We start from the raw sequence: 12,284 nt of genomic DNA on the forward strand, positions 1-12,284 counted from the left end.
GGGACACAGGGACCAAAGGGTATAGACCAATGAAACAAGGCTGAGCAAGAATGTTGCGTTCAGCTACCACGATCTTATCGTTATCTGTTTATACGGAACCAGACGTCTCCGATGGGGTCAGTTATCATAGTAATCTTGCTTCACCCACACAGAATCTAACGAGATGTTTGCCCGTGGAGGCCGCATCAAAGCAAAGGACTCAAATTAATGATGATAGTAGCTTGGCGTGGTACTAAAAAGCCCATATTGTATGTATAGGCTTTTACACATGTGTTAGACCTTCACGGACTGCTTGTCGAGGTAATCTGTGTTGAAAATTGCAAACAAGCCTTGAAACTGTGATCGCATTTATCGTACAGCGAAACAAAGAAAGGTTGTTTGAAATTGGTTTGGGAATCAGATAGAAACACAGCTGTCTTTTCAGGGAGAGTGGACCTCTTCAATACAGACCATTCATGTTTGATCTCCATTAACTTGTAGACTCTTGTTCTTTAGTTCTTCTAGATTGTTGTCTAGCCATAAAAGATGCCAGCTCTATTTGAGGAGCAGAATGACTATTTGGAACCAGACGTATCATGAATCACAAGTTTAAACAGTTGTGCACTTGAATCTGTAATCGGGATTTCATTTTGCAACTGAGGTCAGTCTATGCCGAGAAAATGAGAGGCTTTGTACAGCTGTTTCAGTCTTGTTGGGAATCGTCCGCAGTTCCCACATCCCGAACCTATATGGAGATATGAACTCGTGACCTGAAGACTAGTGCCGTCTGGCCACGAGTGGCTGATTAGCAGTGCAATTCAGTTGCACTTAGGATCACAGTAGAGATCTGAGAGCTGCGCATTGCTGTGCAACGTTTCTCAACTTTCCAGCAGAGATCGACTCAACCTGAAAGGCAAAACCCAGACTGAGATTTCAAAATCGTCGCTTACTGCTATCACATTAAACCGTCTGTTCAGAAAAAACACCTCATGCGTTGCAAGGGCCTTCCATCTGAGAAGCCGCTACTCAATAAACCCGTTAGCAAGCGACCAATAACGGAGATCGCTTGTGAGAATCGCGAAAAGAGCTGATCAGTCAATTGTGGCCGAATGGTGTGGTCTTCAAAGACCAGCTGGGAGGTCGCAATCTACGGTAAATTGGAAGGGCGTTTTTTTCAGAGTCCCTCTGGCATTTCAACGTAACGAAGAGACTGAACGCTACCATGGTATGCCTTTCTGTGTGCCTCCGTGACCCATGGAGGTATATTGTGGGGTGCCCGTACGACACTTCCACTGGTTGGCCAGTGGTTAGAGGTCTGACCAACAATCTTCTAACACCCCAGGTTGGGGATCAGAACACTTGCAGCGGTTCGCTCTTCAAAAACGTAATTCACTGGCATTTACCGCCAAGCGCCGCCGTCTCGCGTGGAGGCTATTGGATCAGAGCGTTTGGTCGGAGCCCCCAATCGCCTTCCTGTATAAATATGGGCAACCTGTCCATGAAGCAGTCTCACACACGGGAAATTAATTGTCTGCTTGGTTTATCCGCTTGCGCTGTTGTAGGATTACGGCTTCGCGCGATACAGTGCATCTTGCTGTTTCAGAATTGGTTTTAATCAGTTTCCAAAACGATTGGAATGTAAAATCGATTGTGCCCGAATGTACACTCTTGGAGTTAAAAGCCAGATTTGGGCTTAACGTGAAAGACACATTTGCTGTGAATTATGCAGCCTGTTTTACTAACGAACAAAAGATTAGATAGCTGGTGTGATCCAATCGATAAAAGTAGCAAAATTATAGTCAAATCAAAAAGTCTAATCATTCCGGTTTAGCGAAGTCAAAGTCCATCGCTGGGTGCAACAGATATTTGAACCAATATAAGACAGTACTGAGGATGGTTGGAGGAACGAAAGGGTAGACGAAGCAAGGACCATACACGTGATGTGAAGTGAGAGATGAGGAAATCAAGCAAAGCAAGAACAGTGGAAGTCTACGTAGGAACGAACAGGTGAAGTGCGAGTAGGAAGCACTCAGGGAAAGAGCGAGGCAAACACGGATTAAATGCATATTGTTTTCGAGTAGAAGTAGACTTCCCTAGCATGGCGAGGCGATGGACTACAAACGATTATGTGCGTTCAAAGCAAATGACTGTATGACAGCGCGCCTGGCTTCTAAAAACTGTAACTCCCTCCGGTCCAATTCGGCCTGGTGTTGAAGTTCCAAAGTGGCCCCAAGCGGTTTGTTCAAGTGTTTCGGCGGAGGTGTTTCAACAAGTGGACATATAAACTGAGAGCCAAATTGTACAACACGTTCGGGAAAGAGCCATCTGGATTGTATGGAAAGCAGATTCCTCTCGTACAGTAGGCCCGTAAACTAATAGGTGAAAGGAGTAATATAAATTGTTGATGCGGAGAGGACTTACCAGTCCACAAACACAAAGAAACAAGGATTCAGGAGAAGTGGTAGCCATCTAAAGGAAGACACCAACGGTTAGGAAAAACTGGAGAAGTTCAAGACCCACCTGTAGTCCAAATAGATAGGGGAAGGATTTTCCAGTGATCGGAATGCCTATGACATGGGCAATAGGGAACCAAGGGATATCGAGAAAATAAGGTATAAAAAAGGGGAAAATCACATTGTATCTATGGGAAAAGAACAGATTATGGCGCCAAGGATGAAGCGACGTACGGGCCTGACGGGAGAATGTGAAATTCAAAGTGCCATCTCCGAAGCGCCGCTGCCAGCGACAGTTCACAGACCGTGGTTGTCGTTGCACAATAAAACAGGTAGGACTATGACGAAACTGGTTAGAAAGCAACCATGAACAACAGAATCTACCAGGAATTTTCGTGGACCATAGCGACGCTCAAAGATGCGAAAGTAATAGAGTAGCAGTCCGCCACAGATGAGATCTTTGGTATTCAAAAAAGCCAGTTTGCAAAGGAACAACCGCCAAAGCTGAAAGGTAGTTGACTGAGTGGAAAACTTTAGGCTTACGGAGCCATTTTCAAATATATCATCCAGATTGTAGACAAACCAATCCCGATACTTTGCGAACGGCATACGCAGGACGAGGGAAGCGAGTACACTGAAGGCTAGAAAGCATTTGGTGATGGTCGTTTTATCTGGAAGAAGAGCGTGTGAAGTAAATTAAAAACACCTGCGATTTCGTGACGATAAGACTACCGATATCACACTCAAACTAGGGCCGAGTCACGAAATGAGGGTGATTAATTCTGTGTAAGAATATCTAGACATACTGAACGACGTCAGTCTCAACAGAATGAGCCGACAACAACGGATATGTGATCAGCTACGTGATTAACAGATGTACTTCTATTGCAAAGCTCTTGTGGAGCCGTCACACAAGTTCCTTACATTGCGTCGATACAGGAATCCTTTAGAGACCAGCTCACGTGGTTAGCTGACATGAAGTTAAACTCTTAGTTACAGAGAGAATGTACAGGATTTTCCCAAAGATATCGTTTATAGCTGCAACCAAAAACAATTTTTACGCACATATTGCTACCAAACAATTAAAGTTTACAGTAAATCTTGGTTTTCATAGATTCGAAAGTCATGGACTTCATTCTTATCAGGAGTCAACCGTGCCGTGCACTTTGTAAATCTAAGGATAATTTCAAACCCGAAGCCATCCGGAGAGGAGTTGAACACTTAATGGAAATAAGACCAATTTGCACTGACTTGAGTTGCTGAATTGATAATAGTTTATTTCAGCCTACCGAAAAAATACTTCTTTTGAACTCTGGGGTTTACTGACTATATCAAATAAACTGCCTGTTTTGGAAATGAAAATTAGAGGCTGGCTGCTGACCGGATAAACGGAAAACCCACCAGCAAAGCTCAAACACCAGAAGACTACAGTCAAATACTCCAAATTCAGAGTCCAAAGACTTCATTAATTCTAGTGGCAATCCCATTAGTTGACGTGCAACAAAACGACTTACTGTGCAAAAACTGCATAGAAAAAACGATGAGATGCACACTTTGCAAAACAATTTTGTTCAGAAGTACACACCAGCAGTCTTCCGTATTGTAAACTAAGCTACTCGTAAACTGGTGATTTGCAGCAAATTGGCCAAAAAACCATAGACCTTAATCTGTATTGGACTAGCCGGTCACCACTATCTAGGTTCCAACGTAACACTGAGGTCATCGGCCATACATAATCTCTGCTATTCTTATGGCTTGGTTTTGACGTTTATTCGTGTCACTGCTGAGCTCTTCAGATCCAGGACTAGTGATATGGGCAAAGCAACCCGAGTGCATTCGGTGAGCAGTATGGTGGCCGATGGCGTGAGGACGGCAGGCGATTGAGTAAATGACACTTAAGTGGGAAGGGCAACCAACGCGCCACTCACCACTGACCTGACCAACCTGAAATGGTGAACTGCATCCGTACTTTGGACGTAATCGCATCGATTCGGTAACGTATTCACTCCATGTAGAGCATCCATGCACCGATACTGGTGCTAGTAGACCTCAGCCAATCAAAACAAATAGGATACATGAACAGCAGAGCTCTAAGTCACAAAATATGGGGTACACCTATCGAAGCTCCTCTATAAGCTTTCACCATCATCATCATTAACAACATGAGGTAAGCGTTCAACCCTGATGCTTCCCTGCGGTACACCCATGATTTATTTGAAAGCCTTAGTGTGAAGAAAATAATGAAGATGGAGAGGGAAGGGACTTAGTGTTATCTTAATGCAATCATTCCGAGGTGCCTACACTTCCAGACACTCAGGCAATCTGGATAGAAACTGACAACAAGAACGCCATTGGCATCGATTAGCAGATATATCTTGCAGCGTCTCCAACCAGGCGCAATGGAGATCACGCGTCCCCCATCCTGGAAGGCAAGTCGCGCCGACAGCACCCAAACGTTTCGTAATCTATTTTACATCCCTCTGCCAGGTTAAGGGTTGGCCATCTCTATGAAGTTCGGAGGCTCTGTAAATATTTCGCACCCATAACGAAAATGTATCAAATGATCAAAAATGGTCTACCAGGGGCAAAGTGCAAACAGAGGAGTTAGGATAAACCGACGACTGGGAGAACCAAGGACAGTGCCCAGTTATACTACGTACTTCAATTCGGCTGTCACTGGCGTTTTGTTGTCAACCGTGGTCGTAGTCGTCAGCACCAACTAAAGAGGTGGCCTCACTGGGATGTAGTACATTAGGTTGGCATTCTAACAAGTTCTATTTTAAGCTCTAGAAAATGAACGTGGGAAACCACAATGGCAGTAGTTTTTAAGAGAAAATACATTTCTTGGAACATTCCATTGCTGGAGTTGACTTTACTAGTGGCGCAAAAATGTTATAAGATAAAATCTCACGACAAAGTGGTAAAGATGCTGTTCTAGTGATCGGTGGGAAATTAATATTGACAATAACATTAGTAATAATAATAATCGTTCAGCAGTAACACCCTTTATGTGCCTAGCTGCAATGCCACCCAAAAGAAACACGAGGGTTGAGATACTACCGAGGTGCCTAAGGCTAGACAGCAGCAGTCGAGAAGCTGAGGTTGGGTTCGAATCACGGACCATCCGGCCAGTAAATTCGGACCTAGACTACTGAGCTACTTAGAAGAGTCTGTTTGGGAGTAGGTCCACTACATTATGCTCCTATACGCAACGCTGCCACCCACCCGAACAACATGAAGGGCTTGGCTTTCCGGAAGAGCCTTTAACAAAGCAAACGGGACATTCCAGAACCATCGGTGCCGTTGGCTAAAGAGCCTAATTGGTAGGGTGATGGAGTAGCGCGAAAAATCAAAGATCGGTCGTGTGTTACTGGGCACCGGTAGCCGAGACTACAGTCAATGAGCCTTTGGTCATATTAAGCATATCGGGTGACCTTGTTTCCTCCGGTCACCTGTGAATATCAAATCGTTTGGGTTGGAAACGCCTTCATACACGCTTCCTCGTTTGTCCATGATCCCTTACATCCCTAATTTTCAGCCGTTTTGGACCACATTTAAATCCTCCCGATTCAGCAACTATTTTCAGTTTTTATCGATTGCACACCCCTTCTTTTTTATTCAGCCGGTCAATTGTGAACATATACTTCAGTGCAATCACCGTGCGGACGTTTACATTCTCGCCAACTTCACATTCTACCATGTTTTTTTCTTCGCGAGCATCCTGCAGACCGTTGAACGGAGTTCCTTTCTCTCGACAACTCCTAAACTTAGCTTGTCCAACCGGAGTCCCTGGCCCATGAGGTGATATTCCAGACACTCGATCCATTTCTGACACGTCGTCAGTCATGTCTGTCCCTTTAGGCTCCTCAGATCGTCTTACTAATTCTTGTCACCCACTTTTGACTCGGAAGACCTCTAGCTACACATCGTGACAATACTCTGACGCTGACTGAGGTGATGTGTGCTAATTTTCTAACAAACACTCATGTGTATCGCCTTTCGGAAAACACTTGTATTTGCTGGGAAATTCGCGAGTGTTTCCTCTGAGCCAATCCGCCAGGGGAGCGGGCAAGCCCAAAAAGGCTAATAAGATATGCCCGCTGGTGATAACGAAAGACATTTTGCAACGTCAGCGGATACCCCACACGCGCTGGCCATACTGTCGCACATTATAACTGTCAGTCTGTGACATATTAAAGCAGGGAAAAATTCGCTACAAAAAGACACTCCAACTAGTTGACCTTTGTAAGTTTGACAAGCGAAGCCAGTCACAACTCGTTACTCCTAATTCCATCCATTCGTGTGTCCGGAATCCCAGCTTTTTGAGAAGGAAGGGAATCAAGCTCGAGTTTTTATCTTTTTCCTCAATCCGCACCCGTTTGTGGAGCGGAACCAACTCATTTGCCCTTATTGAATTTGCGTCAACCTTTATCACGAATTACCATTCACGAAACACCTGTTTCACACCCGGTAAGTGAGTGAGACCGCTCAAATCGGCGTTTTTCCTCAGGCTACGCCGGCCGTTTTCCAATTCCTAAACAAGGCACACCACCTGATTTCAAAAGCCACTGGCCCATCCCCATCACCCATTTTACTTGATGTTCTTGGACCAATTTCGACAGTGAATGAACACCAGCAGGGATCGAGCACCACAATGGCTGATGTGGTGCCTTACGTGTGTAATTAAGCTTCTTGAACTCTTCTGGTGAAACGTGTTGTTGCCATAGGCACATCGAAAATTGTCTGACGACACCTCGTACGCCAATCTTTTTGGAATTCCGTTGTTCGGGCTGCAACCTGTCTTAAGCAGTTGGATTGGAGTAATTGTGCACGGCTGCTCTTTGCAAGTAAAGATGCATGACACCTATTACCTTACAGATTCGTGCTGCCACCCCATGCCATTACCTGAAGGATCCATTCTTTAACAGACAGCACCACTGCACTATTCCCAGTACCACTACTTCCTGAGATATGGTCTAATGGATGACGACTAGGCACAAGCAATCACTGACTACCATCACGTTCAGGGTGAGACACCGGGTAGGTTGCATTGCTTTAAAATCTTTGCTCTAGGCGACGACATCTTGAGCATTGTTAAGCTTTCTAACCAATATGATAGGTTTTATTTCACTCATTAACTTCCTAAGCCTAGTGATTTTTCAGGTACGTAAAGCTAAAATGTCATTCAGGAAGGAGGAACCCTCTGACCTTTAGATGATGTCCAAAACCAAGCCTATCGATTGACTCGTCAGCTTAGTGCATGCATGCATGTCATGTTGTCGATGATGATGGTGATGATTAGTGCACGGAAAGGTCACCAAGGCGACAAGATCACTGAGGGGCACCCATAAGTTTAGTGACTAATTTCGCATATTTTTTAGTAGCTATCAACACAGTTGGCGTCCGAATAGCTGATTCAACTGTGTTCCGCACTGCGGTCCGAACTAAGCAAACTAGCAAAGGACTCGTACATTCATCAACATCTGCTTGAAAGTGTGTGTTGCTGCATGACTGCTTATCGAATTTTGATTATTTTTCACCAAAAACTGCACTGTCATGCCATTTTTTCCCCTCCATTATAAGGCTTTAGTCAGATAAATGTACACTGTTGTGGGTCGCCGAAGTATCATTGCTTCTGTCAATGATGACAGTGACATTGATGAAATTCTTCACTGAGATTTCATCTATTTTTTGGATCTTAAATTTTCATTTTATTCTCCAAACGGCGGTATTTTTTCAGATTAGATTTCAGGCAGTTGTTGTAAGGCCTAGTAAAAGGCCTAATGAAACAGCTTATCATATCCCGTCAGCGTCGAACACTGGAATTTATTAGTAGCATTAGAAGTTTTAATGAACGTGCGGTGCACCGACATCCGCAGTATAAGCGCGACATAATAAATGGCTATGGATAAATGTCGCTGGTAGCTCCGTTCATGTGGAGTTGAACACACACAAAACAGGATTTTACATTGAACAATTTACAAGAGGACATTCGTTACTAAGATACAAATTAAACTGAAGTGAAGCAAGTGATTACCCTGGAAGAACTTACCCTGTATTTTAAACCAAACCTCCATTAATCCATCAAGGCGTTCATTTCACTTTGTTATTCCACCACCGATCTAAGCCTATTTATGGGTTAGGCAAACATTTCTCATTCTTCATCAGTAAACTTTCCAGGCCTGTCCTTTGGATATCTTTGTCTTGACACGACGCACTTCACAGTGTATACGCCCAGGAAGAATGGTTTGCTTTTTGAGGAAGCCAACATATCGATTCATTCCGTATTTCCAGACCCACCCTAAACCACTGCTGTTATGCTTAGGGTGAGAATAGGTCTTCTTACCAAACCATCCTTAATTCCAATTAAAGCAAAACTGTACTTTCCACTGACAAGAACACCCCGCAATATTAACTGACAACCTGAGGACACTATCATATAATAAGAACGTAGCGTTTTTCACAATACTGCTACTACTACGGTCAGTATTCATCGGAGCTTCCTTCCATCCATTTGTATTAGCCAGCGAAAACATCCACATCTGTCCATCTAGTGGAAACCTCCTTACCTGTCCTGGATATTTGACAATATACAGATAGCTCTCTAGAAGCTTCCATACATAAAGGGGTGTCCAGTCTCTCCATTTCTATTCAATTTCGTGACCAATGAGATAACGAGCCGAAAGGTCTTCAAAACACCGGCGTTGAAATAGCTTGTGACGTAAACTTTGTGGATTTGGAATATGCTAACGACATCTTTCACGTTTTCGAAGAGAAACTGCAGGCATTTTTGGATGAACTGACCAAAGTCACCCTGTCCTTCGGTAGCCACAAAGTCTAAGGTCATGCTCGTGGACATGCAGTCGCTGCACACTGGAAGTACTGGAAGTTGCGGAGCATTTTACCTCTCTTGGAAGCCGTATTAGTTCAAAATGTAGTGTGGTAGATGAAGCAAATGAAAGAATCTGCAACTCTCGCGTCGCGTTTGCTAATTTGAGATACATACGGCGTTAAAGCGGTATATCCCTGAATCTCAAGGGATGTGTGTATCAGGCTACAAAGTGGGGGCTGTTTCGTATGGCTGAGACATGGCCTGTCTGAGCAGCGGAAGTGAGACGTCTTCAGGCGTTCCACAATCATTGTCTCAAGACCATAGTTCGTGGGGGATGGGTGTGGTTAGAGCGCGAATTTGCTGGCGGGAAGGTCCGTGGTTCGAACCCGACCTTTATCCCATGACTTACCCTGTCTTGGCTTGAGTGACCTGACAGCATCCCAGCCCTCGTGCTTCCTTCTGGTGGCACGACAGTTAGGCACCGGAAGGGTGCTAAAGCTGAAAGATTTGTTCTTTATAGTTCGTGTGGGTTGATGTTGGAGAATTCGTAACGGGCCAGTGGCAGTGAGTTTTTTGTTGTACAACGGAGAATTCCACTGGAGAATGTGTTCAAAACCAGAAACTGCGTCGGTTAGGCCACTTATTAAGCATGCCGAAGCATCCCTTGCCGAAGACAATGAGAAGTGAAGCACTGGTGTTGAACACTTATGTCATGCTGTCGATGAGGATGCTGACAGTGAGGAGTGGTGGAAGCAGAGAGGTGGCCAACGTTCGTCTGGCAGATAGAGATAGGGAAACGTTTGTTTGTGATGTTGCCGCGATTCGCCTTCCAGGGTGGGAGAGGGGTGACCTCCACTGCGCCTGGTTGGAGACGCTGCAAGATATATCTGCTAATCGATGCAAACGGCGTTCTTTGTGTCAGCTTCTATCAAGATTGTTTGAGTGCGTGTCTGAGGGTGTAAGCACCTCAGAATGGTTGTAGCAAACTAGTACTAGGTCTCATCCCTGTCTACTGTTATTCATTTCTTCACAGTTCTTCACAAATAAATTATGGTCCTACGGCAGGGAGGCATCAGTGTTGAACACTAACATCATACTATCAATGATAACGACAATGTCCTGAACCATCACTTGCTTAGGATCTGAATTAACCGTGGTTAACTCTGTGTACCTCCAAGACTTCTTTAGAATACTATCGGGCAGGGTCATCAGTCTACACGTCAGGTTCACCTTACAGTTAAAATGTCTTCACGATAATAGCCAGCACGATGTATCTCTCGATTCCACAGGTTAACCAAGTTGAAAATGGCACCAAACAGCGATAAAACAAGAAATTATTATCACTAGTGACGTGAAACAGAGTCAGTTTAATAAGTAAAATCAATGCATTCATGCAGCCCTGATATCCATCAATTGGACGCCGCTTGTTGGGTATGCACCAGATCGATTTTTACTGGATTCAAATACCTAAAACTAATCAGGAACAGTGGCCCCAGACGATTCACAATTCACTTACAAAATCCTGAATGACTTTGAGGGGCAAGCATGCGTCATGTGACCTTGAGACGCGATTCAACTCAGAAAGTCCGCCGAAAGATCAGGTCACCAAAAAGTCTTCTCGAATATCCACAGATTGATGTACGGGATAGCGGTGGTTTCCAATGCAACCAGGTCGAGCTTGCTTCGGTTCTTCGAAGAAGAGGCCGCAAAATGTTGAGATACCTCTTTTTATGGCCTCAAAGTGGCAGCAAACTTGCCAGTACGCAGACTGAAATAAATAACAAATGAAAGCGATTTGCTGGCCTATGGCGAAATAGTTGTCGGCCGACCCCTGCGCAAACAAACCGTGAGTTGGTACCAGATACCATGAGAGGTTACAATAGTCCGTAAGGAATTTGCGCAAAATTTTTCGACGTAAGGAGCGACGTACTCAAATACAACTAGGCAAATGAGGCATTATTGGCATACCGCTTCGTAACGCTTTCCGCTCCATCCTCACCGTGTGGGACAAAGGCGGCTTCCGAGTGCCTTCAGGGTGACATATGGAAAGACCACTTTTGGCTCATCTATTCTAATCCAGTGCCCACTGCCCTGTGCTCTCTATTCGGTGAATGGGCTCGATTTCGCGAACACAACGGTGTTCTCGGGATTCATAGTTAAGAATATCTGTCCGATGATTTTTCGCAAATTCTCTTCACAGATGGTTTGGCTAGGTGAATTAAAGTTCAAAGTGATTAGTTACTTTAAATAGGCAACAATATACATACCTCTCATAAGATATCGCGGCTTGCGGTTAAATTCATATCCCTCACTGCGAGTTAAAGTTGCAGATAGTTCTGCAGTTTTAATAATTTACGGGATCCGCTAGAGCCCATACTGCACTCATGGACGTAAAATATGACGAAGCGTCACTTATGTAACTAAGCTTGGCCTTGTTTCTAACGCTTGATCAGATGGAGGCCGAATCATGCATCTTCGAGCCCCGATAATAGTTTTCGCCTTTGATAGCCATTATTGACATTCCCACTATATTTAGAAGACTCCTGTAAGCATGTCCAATATTCTGGTTAGTTGCTTGATGTTAGAGTGTGCGTATTAAGGTTGTGCTCACTGGCAGCATAGCTCTACATTGTGAAATGCGAAACATAAGATTCTCCACTGACATCCTTTGTATCGTTTCTCCATTACCAGAAGTGGGACCACCGATCAACCGCGACTATCGAAAGTTTACTCACATTACCTCAATATAACTGCCAAATTCCGGGCCTAACACACATTACACCCTATGGGACACTGCCAATCTCGCCATATTTACCACTGCCATTGCTCAGCAACTGATATTTCTCTTCTACTGGCCACACGCCAGGAACTGTAGTTAATATCAAATGCATTCGGATCCTAGTCGAGGGGCCGCCAGACTTCTGCTTTTGTTTAACCGTCTGAACACATCGTACTTTATCATCCCATTAGCTTTTGTCGTTTGCTCTGCATCCTAGGATAGCTCGAGCAGGCGTAAAAAT

The 12,284-nt window shown here is 44.4% G+C and overlaps 1 protein-coding gene across 1 annotated transcript; it reads right to left on the minus strand.

The window, feature by feature from the left end:
• Positions 1 to 2,093: 2,093 nt before the first annotated feature.
• Positions 2,094 to 10,835, minus strand: T265_00026 (hypothetical protein; the record flags this gene model as incomplete). The annotated part of the gene is made up of 5 exons (XM_009163683.1): positions 2,094 to 2,351; positions 2,401 to 2,448; positions 2,500 to 2,781; positions 2,817 to 3,103; positions 10,781 to 10,835. The coding sequence occupies 5 exons, from the start codon at positions 10,809 to 10,811 to the stop codon at positions 2,094 to 2,096; spliced, it is 906 nt and encodes a 301-aa protein (XP_009161947.1).
• Between the last annotated feature and the right edge of the window lie 1,449 nt (positions 10,836 to 12,284).

The sequence above is a fragment of the Opisthorchis viverrini genome (genome assembly GCF_000715545.1).
Source record: "Opisthorchis viverrini unplaced genomic scaffold opera_v5_1, whole genome shotgun sequence".
NCBI classification, from domain to species: Eukaryota; Metazoa; Platyhelminthes; class Trematoda; order Opisthorchiida; family Opisthorchiidae; genus Opisthorchis; species Opisthorchis viverrini.